This window comes from Natator depressus, chromosome 3, assembly GCF_965152275.1.
Source record: "Natator depressus isolate rNatDep1 chromosome 3, rNatDep2.hap1, whole genome shotgun sequence".
Taxonomy (NCBI): Eukaryota; Metazoa; Chordata; order Testudines; family Cheloniidae; genus Natator; species Natator depressus.
The window spans coordinates 58358499-58373317 of NC_134236.1; the positions used below are offsets into that span (position 1 = coordinate 58358499).

Below are 14819 nucleotides of genomic sequence, written 5' to 3' on the forward strand. Positions count from 1 at the left end.
GCTCAGGAAACCGATACAAACGTTTCTGGCAAAAGCACTTTTTGGCCCATATAAGCTGTGTCTACACTAAGAGGGTTTGCTAATATAGCTATACTGGCAAACTTTTTGTAGTGTAGACCTAGGTAAAATTTTTGCCACATGTTAATAGCCTGGCTGTAGAGCCAAAATGCTTTCCACAGCTCTCTGTGACACAGTGTGCTATAGAATATGCCTGAAGACTTCAGCACTTATTTGTTAATACATGTGCACACATACTCACTGCATTTCACTTATTTTGACTGTCTATTAGTATTCATTTTGATTAAAATACCTGAGTGATTGAAGTTTCTATGAGACCTGCAAGACATACAGGAATTTATATAGCAGACAGTAACACCCTGAAACATAGATAAAAATAAGCCAATGTCACCAACTCTTAGGGCTCGTCTGCACGGTGGTGTAATGATATCTACAGGGGAGTGATATCCAAAGTGCCCTAACATATCAGGAATGGTCTAGTTATTACTTAGTCCTGCCTTGAGTGCAGGGGACTGGATTAGATGACCAACTGAGGTCTCTTTCAGTTCTACACTTCTGTGATTCTAAAGTATGCATTAATTGGTCCGTATAGACCCTGCTGGTGTGCACTAAAGATTCCCTAGTGCACTTTAACATTGTGCTCGGGAACCTTTAGTGCGTACCAGCAAAGTCTACATGGACCAATTAATGTAAAGCACATTAGGGTGCTTTAGAAATCCCACTCCCATAGGCCACATTATCTCACTTTGTAGACAAGCCCTTTGTTTTAGTCTGCTTTTGTCATTGTTGATCTGCCTGCTGGCCCTGGTTTTTTTCACTCTGTCACTCTGAATTCTGGTTTTGGTTTGGTTTTTAGTAGGCCATCTTATTTCTATCTGTAGATTTCTCTGTTGCCAGACACAGTGGTATCTGTGGCCTCAGTTTAGGAAAGCACATAAGCACATATTTAGAGCACATGTTCAAGTGTACTTTCTTGAATCAGAGACTCATCACCCAACACAGTAGTGTCTTCTCGGTGTAGTACAATCACAATCTTCATATAGGTCAATTAGTAATATTTTATTGATTATTAATTGGTAATGTTATGGCCAATGATAGTTATGCAGTAACACCTGGTGGCAGTTTTTATTTACGCTATAGGAGCCCAATCCTGCAAAGACTTAATACCAGCCATAGTTCCATTAGTTATGTTTGTAGGTTTTGGCCTTACGTGATTATTTAATGCAGGTCTGAGCAAATAAAATTGAGGAACAAATCAAAGTGATTGAATTAAGTAGAACACTCTGTATGTATATCTTACAACCAGGCTTTTCTATGGTCATATAGAAAAAGTAATAATATTGGCTGCTCTGGAATCATGACTTGATAGGGATTTTTGAGATGGTAAACTCTGGTGCCTTTATCTGGTCTCCATGACCTTATGAAATCCTAGGATATAGATATTTGATGAAATTCCCATGAATAGTTATTAAAAAAATTGGAGCTATCGTTTGTTCTTGACCTAATCGGCCCTATTCCGCTCCAGGATCACAACATTTTCATATTTTTATAAATCCATTAATAAAACAAAACACCCTCTAACATTAGGAAAGTAAGTGTGTTTACACTGCATGTTTTTTAGAGTTCTTGTTTGACTGTGACTATTTGTATTTGAACTAATTACATAACAATATAACAGCTGTTTATATTAGGTATGCACTATGTTGGTTTTTTTCCTCTTTTTCAACCAGTGTAGAAGAGAGTACATTGTTGCATGTTTGTCTGCATTGTAATGTTGCACAGGCTTTGTACAGTATATAACAGGGGTGGCCAAACATACTGGCCCTCCAAGCTGCATATGACAATCTTCAGAAGTTCGAGAGCCGGGGTGCACCTGCCAGGGGTCGGGACTCGGGCTTCAGCCCTGTGAGAGGCACCTGATGGGGCACAGGGCTAAAGCCCCAAGACTCCCCTCCCCGCTAGGCAGAAGCCCCTACTGTACCATCCCACTGCAAGGCAGAGATCCCAAACTCCCCCCCGCACCAGTCTGGTAGGTGGAGAATGTTGGGGGGTCTGGGGAGTTCTGTCAGCCACTCTCTAACTGTAAAAGAGCCGCATGTGGTTTGCAAGCCACAGTTTGGCCATCCCTAATAATAAGGTTAAGCGCCATTGAAATTTACGGAAAGAGAGTATGCTGTCAACATTCATAATGCATGATGACCAAAATTAATAACATTCTGTAAAAATGCACTTTAATATTTGTAGAGGATATCAGCATATTAAGGGCTTTGATTGAGTGCACTGATGCATTAACATTTTCTTTAACCCTTGCTTTGGAGAGAAAAAGTAACTAACTGCTAACAACCTATTCCCTTTGGAATCTTTTAAAAGAGCTACCTAAATGTGAAGTGATGCTAAATCTCCCTGAAACTTTTGTTATTTGCATGTTCCGTAAGTGAAACACTGTTTCTTAATAAATGGACTGGAAGGTTGCCTCAGAAAGTGAATAGTTCATGTAAAGTATTACTCTGCTAATGTAAATATATAGAGATATATACAATGATTTCTTGCCTGTATTTTCAAAACTAAGCAGCGTTAGGTTTATACTATATTATCTTTCCATTGTGATTGAGCCTTTTTATTGTTCTAAATCAAATGAGCTTTTGAAAGAAAAAACTACTACAAATATGAATGTTCCCCACCCCTCCCACCCACGCTGATTAAAGATTTTTTTCTTTAATTTATAAAATCAATAAAAAGAGACTGGCATGAACTAATAAAACTTGATTGCACATTTTTTTTAAATATAAAAGAAATTTTATAAGTTTACACTAGTCCAGGCACACAAATATATACTAATTAATTTCTCTTTGCTGACATGCAAATTTATAATATTTACTATAAATATAACATTATTAGCTTGACTATTAAATAAGGATATCCTTTATTTAACCTAGACTCAACAATAATAGTTAATATATTAAACTTCTTAAAATGATAATTATACTTAGAAAGATTTGTGAGAGCTTCTTGCTCCCAATTGTCAGCCTTACCTTTTTGGACAAGTTAACTTCACAGAATCATAGAATATAAGACTTGGAAGGGACCTCAGGAGGTCATCTAGTCCAACCCCCTGCTCAAAATTTGATGAATCTCATCTCTTCTACTTGTCTCAGCTATATAAAGGAATTCAACTCAGAAGTCAATAGTGGCTGATCCTGCCTTTTAAAAATTTGTTGTCTGTCTCTGTAACAGTGCTCAGCAACAAAAGAACCTGGGATGGATGGTGTCACAGGCTCTCCTCCTAGAAAATAAATAGTCTTTGATGAGCATGTAATGTAAAGAGTAAAGACACATGCTTGTCACCAAGGAAGAATTACCCCTTTTAGAAGATGTAATATCCTCCATTGCTACAAAACCCAGAAAACTTTCAGAGCCTCTGTGTGTTGGCAGCCTCAAAGAAAATTTTGGACTGCACAGAGCTCTTCCATTGCACATTGAATAGGGGTCTCTACAAGCTGATGAGCAGAGCAGATAGTGATATAGGATGAGCTCTAGGAAAACAGATCACTTTGTGCCCCACATTCTGCTATTAACAGTGTAACATGATGCTTTAATCCTCTTAAAGGTCTCTTTGTAATTTAAAACCATGTATTTTTACTGGAAAAATGTTGTTTAGTGCAGTTAATGGGGGAATAAACCCTTGGGAAAATGAAAGAGGAAAATAACAGCCAATCAACACCTGAAAAGTTCTTCTAGTTTATAATTCCAACTTCTTCTATTGAATAACAGGTTTTTAGATTTTCTAGCATTTGAGGATGTTTGAAATACTGTATATGCCATGAAAATTATTTAAATCACTCTAAATTGTGCATGCTTGTACACTCATTATAATTGTTTGTATAGTGTACTGCTATATAGAAAATATACCACAACAAACAGCCATAAGAATAGTGTATCCAAATTTCTAAAAAAATTAGTAAGAATTATTATATTAAAAACAATCAATTTCATTACTTTTTGGGGTACTTTTCCAGTCCCAATTCCCATACCTATTTTAATTTTTTCACTCACTAAATATTTTTTTCCTGTTTTATTGAATGGGCAAACAGGGGTAGATGGTCCCCCTCCCTAGAGAGGAGACGACCTACTAGTCCCAGGATTCATATCCAGCATGCATCTCCGGAGGATGACAGGTACTAGCCAACTCCTCCTAACTGAAAAGTGGCTTACTGCATCTTGCACTCTGAAAGAAGTATAACAAAGTTTTAAAAAGATATTTAATAAACTTTAACTATGACAAAATCAAAGTAAAGTGTCAGCTCAAAGTTCATCTCTGCATTTTGTTGAATTATTATAAAGCACCTAGGAATGTGCCCCTGGTCAAGTCTTCTGATTGTGTGAACATTCCAAGGGATAGTTTCTGAAAACAAGATGTCTAATCTGATGTAGAAACTTCCATATTAATGGACTGTTCATTCTCCCCCCCCCACCCCCCATTTCTGTAAATGTAGTTTTTTTCCCCTGTGGTGCTTTATAATATCTTTATCTGTCAGAGAGCCTATTTCTTTCTTTTTTTTTAATTTAACCTCAGTAATGTTTCTTTCTCTACAAAATGCTTATAAGAAAAAAAATCAGATACACACAGAGAGAGAAATATTAATTGGTATATATAATAATTGGCATGGTTATGAAATTCTTTCATAAATTAAGGTTATCTCAGGGGCAGGTTTTCCCTACAAGGTAGGTTTTGACCAATAATGCCAGTGCTTTGGATCCACTTTATATGCTGATTTGCCAGTTGTGATGAATGTAAGCACCTTCCATTGTTTTGTTTCTTGCTCTGGTTTTCTTATTCAACTCAGTTTTGATGCCTTGTATTTTTAATAGTAACATTCTTCTCGTATGTTGTCATTTCTTCTACTAGATTCACTTTTTAAATCAAATAAGATATTAATTCAGCACTTTGAATGTAACGCAAGAGCAAGATTTTATTTCTACCCTTTAAACCCTGACGTGTTATAGTAAATCTGCTCATTCTTAATTTTTTAAAAATGTTTGTGCAGCTCTTATGAGGTTTAACTCTCAAAAGTACAGTATACAAGTAACATTACAGTTTCTGTAGTGCTGGTCTTCTCTTTCTGCTTAATAGCACCTACATTTATGCCATAGTCTGTTTTGCCTTGCCTTGGAAGTATTGCTACCAACTTTAGTCGGAACACTATAGCTATACCTGGATTCCATTTCTATGCACAATAGTATGTTTTTAAATTATCACATGATGTTTTTTAATTCCAAAACTGGCTACATCTTGCAGTCACTGCATACCTAAACATTTAGTTGACTGTAGTACTGAGTCCAGTGTGATCTCTGTTTTGGTATTTTAATACTTCCGAAAGGACATTATCAGTAAAGATAGTACAATTAGTACATATAGTCCATATTTATGTAACCTAGTAGATGGTTTAGGTTAAGAATTAAGTAGAAGTTAGGCTAACTTAGGCCCAAAACCTAAGTGTAAAGGAGTATGGGAAATTGGAGTTGCTAGTGTGAGAAAGTTGGAGATAAGTTGGAGACAGCAAGACAGGAAATTTGAATTTAGCAAGGACGTGATCTAGGGTTATATTGCTGCAATGTTTTGGTTATAACTGGTTTGAGCAAGGTTTTTAATAAGTGTTTTGAGAATTTTGCAATATTGTATTAAAATGCTACCTATATTGATAGAATGGGAAGTAAATGCAGAAGTAAATTTAAATAATGTGTAAGGTAAAGAGCCAATAAGGAAATGATGGAAATATAATTATGGTAAGGAGTAGTTTAATGTTAATTAATATTATAATAGATGGAAAAAGGCATAGCCTTGCAACATTGCAGGGGAGTGCCAATTAACTGTCAGGTTTCAGGATTATAAGGCTGTACTTCACGCTGTTCTCAGTGGACTGATTACTCACTGATATACACTATTTCATCTTTGAACATATGTATAATTGTAGTATTGTGTAACTAGTAATTGTATACCTGTTTGCTTACCTAATCATTTTCCTTTTGAATAAAGTCTGCTTGTATTATTTAAAGTGTTGCCCATTGGTCCTCTACTAAACAAATTTTCTGTAATTACAGAATTTTCTATAGCCAACCTGAAAACTAAGTTGGGGTTTATTACACCCTTATCTTTAGCAACTTAATATTAATTGGGAGCATTTCAAGATAAAGGTTACAAAAGGTTACACTTTCTAAACGATGGGCATTTTTGAGCAACTCTTTCCTCTCACTATAATAGCCCTTTGAAGTCCATGAAAAGTCTCTCATTGACTTTGATGGATCAGGCCCATCATATGTAGGGCCCCTGGGAGAAATCCTGACCCCACTGACATCAATGGTAGTTTTGCCACTGACTTCAGTGGATCCAGCTTTTCACCCTAATACTACAATCCTTACTTAATCATCTTTATTCTTGGTGTCATTGGGACTTTTGCCTGAGGACTTCAAGATTGTAACCATCGAGTGTACTCCTGTCATCTGTTTTTCTATCTTTGTTTTAATAAGTTTATTACATTAAAGTGTCTGCATAAGAGGGAAAACTATTATGGTAAAAGCTTTTAAATCATAAAAAAATTGTAAAATTCTCAGTTTGATATAAGTGTCTTTCTACAGACATTGTAAGAAACATTAAGAAGAAACATTTTTCTTTCTTTTCATTTATGTCTCGTTGGTGTGATTTCCTGGCTGAGGTGCAGAAAAAGGCGTGCATTAATGCCGTACTCTTTTTGCTACTCAGGTGCTGCTTATTTGCACTTTCTTCTGTCTCCACGACAGACAGAAGTTACAGCAACTTAGGCTCCTTTACACAACAGTAGAGTATGGATGTCCAACAAGTAGATGAGGAGTCCAATTTACACAGCCTACTCCTCACCTCTGAATTTGGCCCTAAGAATTGAAAGTGGTTTAATTTCCTTATCTGGGATAAAAATATATTTATTCAGTAATTAGGGGTAGATGAACCTTTGGGTACTTGACTAATTTGTTGTAACTGAAACCCATTTCCTGATCCGTTCCCAAGAGTTAAGTTATTCAATTTTTAAATACACAACACTCCCTGCCCATTAAGCAGACTTTCGGTGCAAAGGAGTGGGATTGAATATGGTGATACTCTGCTTATGTAGTTGACTCACAATCCCAGAGCAATTGTATATTTCTGCTAGAATGATCAATAATGAAATAGTTAAAGCTAACATTTTAAATCAGTTAGTATTATCTTTTTTCTTTTTCTTTTCTATTCAGTTCATTTTGTGTATAATGTAAAAGAGAAAACCAAAGCCAAATTACATTTATACAATTAGAATTCTCTTACATTTTGTACTAATTATTGCCCTTAAAAATCTGTTTCACAAGCAATTCTGTATATTAGCTAGTATCATTCAGTACTAGACTTTGCCTTTCTTTGGTATGCTTTTGTGAACGCTTGTCAAAATAACAACTGATGGTTGAGGGGAGGCTCTGAGTGACACACTGGGTTACTTGACTAGCTTTTCATAGCCAAGTTTAAATCCTGACTTCACAGATAAATTGAATTTGACAGCTGTCATGTCAGACTCCATTTGTGTACATCCCAGAATTATCATACAAATTGGACCAATTTGCATTCTGTGCTCAAGATATACTATACATATATTGACTCAAAAATATTAAAAAATCATGGGTTTGTTTTCTTTTTTATCTTCCTTATGATATGTTATAAAGACCTCAAAGTTTTTTATCCCTTGTTTGTTTTTCACATTAGAAATTCAGATCCTGTCTAGGCTTCAAGATTTTATGATTATAGTTGAACTAGGGAAAAGGTGATATCACAGGTGATGAGAGGAGCCAAGTGAGTGAAAGTTGAGCAACTGACAATAGAAGGGACTTTTATTCAGACTATTTGTTTTATTAACAGTATATATTTAACTTCAATCGCTAATTAACATTTTGGGTAAACGAAGCTTCTGTTAAAATTCAACATTCTTGTCCCTTTCCGTTAAAGTGTGAAAGCTCTCAGTAAGCCTCCCTGAGACCTTCCAGAGTCTTTCAGCAAAACCAGGGAAAACCAAACTTGACATTCTTGATATAGTTAAGGTAGAAATGCAGAAAACAGTTTTAAAAGCTTTCACACTCCTTTATAATTTATAAAAAAGCAAAGCAAAAAAAACAAACAAACAAATAAATAAATAAACCCACAAAAAACAAAGGCCAGAAACCCAATTTTTTAAAATAGCCTTTGAAAATTTCCTTAAAATTAATACATTGTCTTTTGAAGGAAAATAATGATATATTTTCTCAAATAGGTTATCGTTTAACCTGACACTGAGCTACACTTTAAGATGACCTCAGATCTGGGACACAGAGAATCCTCACTTCCAAAATTTGAATAACCTGCCTGTATACTGGAAAGGGCACCTCAATTAACTACAGATTTGGAATTAGTTGCATCTGTATAAAACAAGCTAAGGTGCTTTCAAAAGTCTGATAAGGAATCCAGACAAACAGACGTCAGAAACAGAGAGACAAGATGGGTGAGGTAATATCTTGTATTGGACCAATTTCTGTGAGTGAGAAAACAAGCTTTTCAATCATACTGAGTTCTTCTTCAGGTCTGGTCTGAAGAAGAGCTCCCCGTGTCTCAAAAGCTTGTCTCTCTCACCAAAAGAAAGTGGTTCAGTAAAAGATATTACCTCACCCACCTTGTCTGTCTAATATCCTGGAACCAACATGGCTACGACTACTCTGCATATGTCAGAAACATGTTAACTATATCTGTACTTGTTATAAGTTATCATTTTCATCAGCAAGATATGAGCAAAGAAATCCTCCCTCATTTTTTTAAAACAGTAACATATAGATACGTTTTTTCCCCAGAAATTAAAAGTAAAACATTTACTTTAAATAAATCAAATTGTAAAACTCTTACTTCCAAACTAACATCCACTTGTGAAAACATACAATTAAGTTCTATAGAAGTAGGAGGAACCAGTGTCAACCTTTACTTTCTAGCCTGGGATGTGGCCTTTGTGATATCATCCACTTTCTGGAAGGCAAGAAAAGAAGAGGTGGAGGCTTATCTTCACCGAGGCAAGAATTAAGGGGTCAGGCACAGTATGTATATGTGGAATACTGTGCAATCCTGTTTGTGGTGCCAATCATTACATGATGCTGACCTCACATCGAATTGTTGAGAAGGGTGGGCAGAAACGAGAATTCTTCACTCCCAGCTGCCCAGCTTGTATCTCTGGGACTTATTGTTCCTTTTGTTGTGGAGGCCCTTCTTCAAAGCACTTAGCTCACTGTTTTATACTGAAAGTAAGTTTAAGAATTTGAGAGATCTTGACCGTCCCAACTTCCTTCAGTCAACTTGCTGTGGAAACAGGATGGAGTAGGTTTTAAGTGATCACATCCAGTTAATTTACAGGCTTCTCTAGCTTTAAGGTCCGTATACCTAGTGAAGGAATTTTTCCCAGGAATAAAAGGGGCAGTCAAGAGAACATGCAACATGTTGTGCTCTCTGCTCTACTTTGGAATGGGCCAGAGGCCTTAGGTGAGCAAGAATTGTTCTGTGCTCTTGACAAATAGTAAACAGCAGGAGTTTCATCCATGCCATCAAAGTCTCTTAGGTGAGCGCAGCCTGCTGCAAATGCTACTATGGGGGAGGCTAAATTTAGGAGGAGAGACTCCACCATGCAGCCAGATGTCCCTATGTCAGGTGAAGAAAAAAACATCAACAATTTGGCACAAAGGTTCACTCTGTCTCTAATCTTATGTTTTCTTAAAGAAATATTCATAAGCCCATTTGTGCAAAATAATAAGGCATCATAATAAGGCATCACACTTAGATTTTGTAGAATCAACACATATATTGATTCCAAATATGCAGGACAGCTCACATGTGGGCAAGCCAGGGAATAGAACAGCCCTTCAACCCTGAGCTCCTGAGGGAAGGCCCAAGGGAAGGCAGGAACTTCCCTGACAATAACTGTCTGAAGGTCTCTCTCTGAAAGAAGAGAAGGCCTGATTCTAATACACCCTGAGAGGAAGGCACTTCCTGCTCTCTCTTTTACTAACTCTGTTGATTTCATAGATTCACAGATCCATAGATATTAAGGTCAGAAGGGACCATTATGATCATCTAGTCTGACCTCCTGCACAACGCAGGCCACAGAATCTCACCCACCCACTCCTGCAAAAAACCTCTCACCTATGTCTGAGCTATTGAAGTCCTCAAATTGTGGCTTAAAGACTTCAAGGAGCAGAGAATCCTCCAGCAGGTGACCCGTGCCCCATGCTACAGAGGAAGGCGAAAAAACTCCAGGGCCTCTTCCAATCTGCCCTGGAGGAAAATTCCTTCCCGACCCCAAATATGGCAATCAGCTAAACCCTGAGCATATGGGCAAGATTCACCAGCCAGATACCCAAGAAAGAATTCTCTGTAGTAACTCAGATCCCACCCCATCTAACATCCCATCACAGGCCATTGGGCCTATTTACCATGAATATTTAAAGATCAGTTAATTGCCAAAATCATGTTATTAGTTCCCCTTGGCTTTTGTTCATGGACTATCCTGAAAGCGGAGAGACTTTGAAGGGACCTGGCTGGAGGGCCAAGTCACAGAAAGAGGCAGACCACCACAGCAGTGGAGAGAGAGCTGCCATGCCACACCCCACCTCAAGGAGGCGCGAGCGGTGAAACAAACCCTTCACACACCGGCCGATGCTGTTTTATGTTCACACATTGTAATCAGTGAGGCTACTAGTATGAGCAAACTTACTCATGTAAGAGTTTGTAGAATCAGATCCAAACTGAGTAGGGGACATTTTTTTCCCATTTCTTAAAGGGGTCTGCAAATAATGAAGAACAAAAAATAAACATTTAAAACTATGAAAATTATTCGACTGTGTCTTCTAAAGTTAGAGATATGGCCTTATAGCAAATCTTGCACTTTTCATTATATAGGGATAAGTAGTAATAGCCACATAAGTTTTCAGTCAGTTTGGCAATCACATTCAGGAGTCAAAGATGAACATCTTAATTTAACATTATAGCTGAAAGGCTGAGGTTATACTATAAAGCATTACTAGATATCTTATTTATTCTGTATAACTGAGTTTGGTACCTGGAAAAAAACCCAGACCTACGGATCGAGTCTGGAAAAAAGTTCTCTTTTGTACAGTGGCCTGCATGTGAAAACTGACAGAACAGTTATATTTAAGTCAAATTGTGAGTTCTGGATAAATTATAAATACGTTAAAAGAGTTTAAGCATAAAATGAAAATAGTATGGAAATTACAAGAGACATATTTTGACCATCATTAGAATACATTTTTTTAAAATATTGTTGCTGGGTCAGTTTGCTGCCTTCGTGTGATTATTGAGCAGTTATTTATCACACCAGCAAAACATCTGGTAATTTTAGTATGGATATTTAGGAAAGTTTCCTTAAATGCAAACAGAATTTATTTGATTTTAATCAAGATAATTTGTCAGTAATTAAAACCAAAATGTTATTTTTTCAAATACTACTTGAATTTTCATTTGGATTGAGGAAGAAGCATTTATCTATTATTCTAATGGACAGTTTTTTAGATTTATTCTCAATAAGGAAAATGGCAACTGGTGAGCTACAATGCTGTAGTTCAATATAGATTTTACATTTTTCAGTCACTGATGTTTTACTTTTGTACTTACCATGGTGTCACAGATTTGTAAAATATCCCCTTTAAACATATGAATAAAGGGAATATCAGAAATGCAGTTTGGTCAGTACTTAGTACATGAATGCTATTGGTTTATATATTTTGACTGCATGTCTCCATCTTCACTGCATGTGACCATCTCTCTGTTTCTGTCCATTCTGTCCAATTCACTTCCATGTTTCCAAAATTTGTGAAGAACAAGGACGCTGGAGTCTTGCATTCCAAAACAAGACAGTATAAACCACCTAAGTGCTAAACCTGGAGCAACACAGAGGTATCCTTATTAAGTCAAATTTTAGTTCCAAGTAAATTCTAATTTATGAACCGTGAACAATTTCCTTCCCTGACAACATGCTCTGTTATAAATATTTTATTTAATATGCTTTTTCATTCTCTTTATAGCTAAATATACATTATAGCTGTTTGTATTTTCATACTAACATATTTAACCTCTTTATATATAGCACACTAAGTGGCTAAATTTGAACATGGAGTAAGTGCCCACCATACACCCCTGTGTGCACTCTCTGGACATTGGGCACAGGCATTAAAGCATAGATTGGGTGCCCAGCTCCCACTTATTCGTCTCATGAGCTGGGCACAGCAGTTGAGTCTGCATGGATAAGGAGAGGGGTATTATAATTTGCTCTTGGAAAAGGGCAGCAACAAATCACCACCCTCCAGAACAAGGGGGAAGCACAAAGTAAATTGTGACTCAAGGTGTGCTCCCCCAGGAGCAGACCAGAGAACTAATTATGACAGTCTCAGTTCTTCCCTTGCTCTCTCTTGGGAAGCAGTAAGTTTCTTCACTCCTTTTCATGGAGTAGCTCATTCCTGCCTGTGTGCCTAGCACATAAACAGGTGTAACCAGAGCTCTTCCTATTCCCAGTCCTTCTCTTCCCACCTGTTTGTAGTGAGGAGAATAAGGCACTGATTCTGGGGGCACTCCCACTCCCCCGGCAGTAATAGTCACAATCTGAGCAGGGCCAGTTGGGAGTAAGAGGAAAGTGATCTTACTCTGCTGCATAGTCCTCTAAGGGCTGAGATAATCTAGCCAATGAGTAGCCCCATTGAACTAATTGAACTCAATGGGGCTACTCAGATACTTAATGAAAAACACATAATACCATGCTTTGGGGCCTTCAAAGACAGTTGCAGCATCTGTAAAGAATCTTAAATACTAACACAGATCTCCTGATTTATGCTCCTTAAATTTGGCTGCATATAGGGGAGTAAAAGAATTATGTAAGGAAAATACATGCAATGGAAGTTGAAAGTACAGAGCATGGTGGGGAACAGGATTACACCTGTTAATTAACTAATTTTTGTAGAGTATTTTTTGTAAAAGCCTTCATGCTTTTAGTCACTAGAATACAACTGCTAACAAGATTTTCATGCATGCAAAATTATTTTGTTTAAGATGTGTTTCCCCTTTCTGTTCCTACCTGTGAAACATACTATATAATGGTTTAATACTAATCAAACATTACAATAGCTTGAGGAGAACATGAAAATCATCTGTGATCAATTATTGTAGCTATAATTTGCTCTAATGTCTGTGTACACAATTTCCAGTTCAGACACCGAGTTTCTTCTCATTTTCACCAAGGTCTAAAATACAAATCTTGAAATGGCTCTTTCATCTGACTTTTATTTCTGCATTTTACCTGCCTAGCTTAGTGCATGAAGTTGATTTTATCAACATCAATTCCTTGTGCATCTCTTCCAGTCCTATTTCCTGTGAAACATAGAATTTGGGGTTTGTCAGCATCCCTTGTGCAACAGTGAGCAAACAATCACTCTCTCCTTTTTTACCACATTTGAATGGCGGTCTACACTGGTTATCTCTCAGGGTATGTTTACACAGGATTTTGGAGCAAATTATCCAGCTCCAGACTCGGGTGCAGGTTGCGCTCCAGGCTCAACAGACTTGGGTTAGTGTGGCTGGCACTAATGTTCTAAAAATAGCTGTATAGACAGTGCTTTGAAGTTGTGGCCCTCTTGGCCAGGGCTGAGAGGCTTACTCCCCACTCACTGCAAGATGCTGTGTAGAAATACCTGTGACAACTAACCTTTGTGTATTTAAGGGAACACTGATGGCCACAACCTGTAGAGAGAGCTGGATATCAGTTGTTTCCTGGCCTCATTCTGTAATAGAGTAAAAAATGCATACAACACCACAAAAGCAATGTATAAACCTATAAAATGTCTCTCACACTAATGTTTGAGAGCACCTTGTAGTATAGCAACAGAAATTAACAGGATCTGACTTGTAAATATGGACACAAACAAGGAATTATAAATAATAGTGAAAAGCATGTTCCACAAATGCAGAGCCCATGTAGAGAGTCCTGATAATATATTCGCAATCTCTGGATCATGACGGTGAAAACATGCACTGAAAATACTCTTCAGTTAAGGGGCTTGCCTCCTCCTCCTCCTCCTCTGTATTACAGTGTCACTTAGAACCCTAGTCATGGACCAGCACCCCATTGTGCTAGACGCTGTACAAACACAGAACAAAAAGATGGTCCCTGCCCACAAACAGCTTACAATCTATGTATAAGACAAGAGACAACCATTAGATACAGACAGATCATAGAATCATAGAATATCAGGGTTGGAAGGGACCTCAGGAGGTCATCCAGTCCAACCCCCTGCTCAAAGCAGGACCAATCCCCAATCAAATCATCCCAGCCAAGGCTTTGTCAAGCCTGACCTTAAAAACTTCCAAGGAAGGAGATTCTACCACCTCCCTAGGTAACGCATTCCAGTGTTTCACCACCCTCCTAGTGAAAAAGTTTTTCCTAATATCCAACCTAAACCTCCCCCACTGCAACTTGAGACCATTACTCCTTGTCCTGTCCTCTTCTACCACTGAGAATAGTCTAGAACCATCCTCTCTGGAACCACCTCTCAGGTAGTTGAAAGCAGCTATCAAATCCCCCCTCATTCTTCTCTTCTGCAGACTAAACATTCCCAGTTCCCTCAGCCTCTCCTCATAAGTCATGTGTTCCAGACCCCTAATCATTTTTGTTGCCCTTCGCTGGACTCTCTCCAATTTATCCACATCCTTCTTGTAGTGTGGGGCCCAAAACTGG

General features: G+C 37.6%; 1 protein-coding gene across 41 annotated transcripts in view; it reads left to right on the forward strand.

The window, feature by feature from the left end:
• RIMS1 (regulating synaptic membrane exocytosis 1) overlaps positions 1 to 14819 on the forward strand; it is a 490703-nt gene that overhangs the window by 331399 nt on the left and 144485 nt on the right. For 13 of the 41 annotated variants that reach the window (XM_074947969.1, XM_074947964.1, XM_074947980.1 and 10 more), the window contains 2 exons: positions 4110 to 4193; positions 11915 to 11992. The exons of 23 other annotated variants lie outside the window; for them this stretch is intronic. In XM_074947969.1, the coding sequence (XP_074804070.1) occupies positions 4110 to 4193; positions 11915 to 11992 (162 nt within the window). The remainder of the gene's footprint in view (positions 1 to 4109; positions 4194 to 11914; positions 11993 to 14819) is intronic. 5 more of the 41 variants (XM_074947970.1, XM_074947941.1, XM_074947948.1 and 2 more) reach the window with 2 other exon arrangements.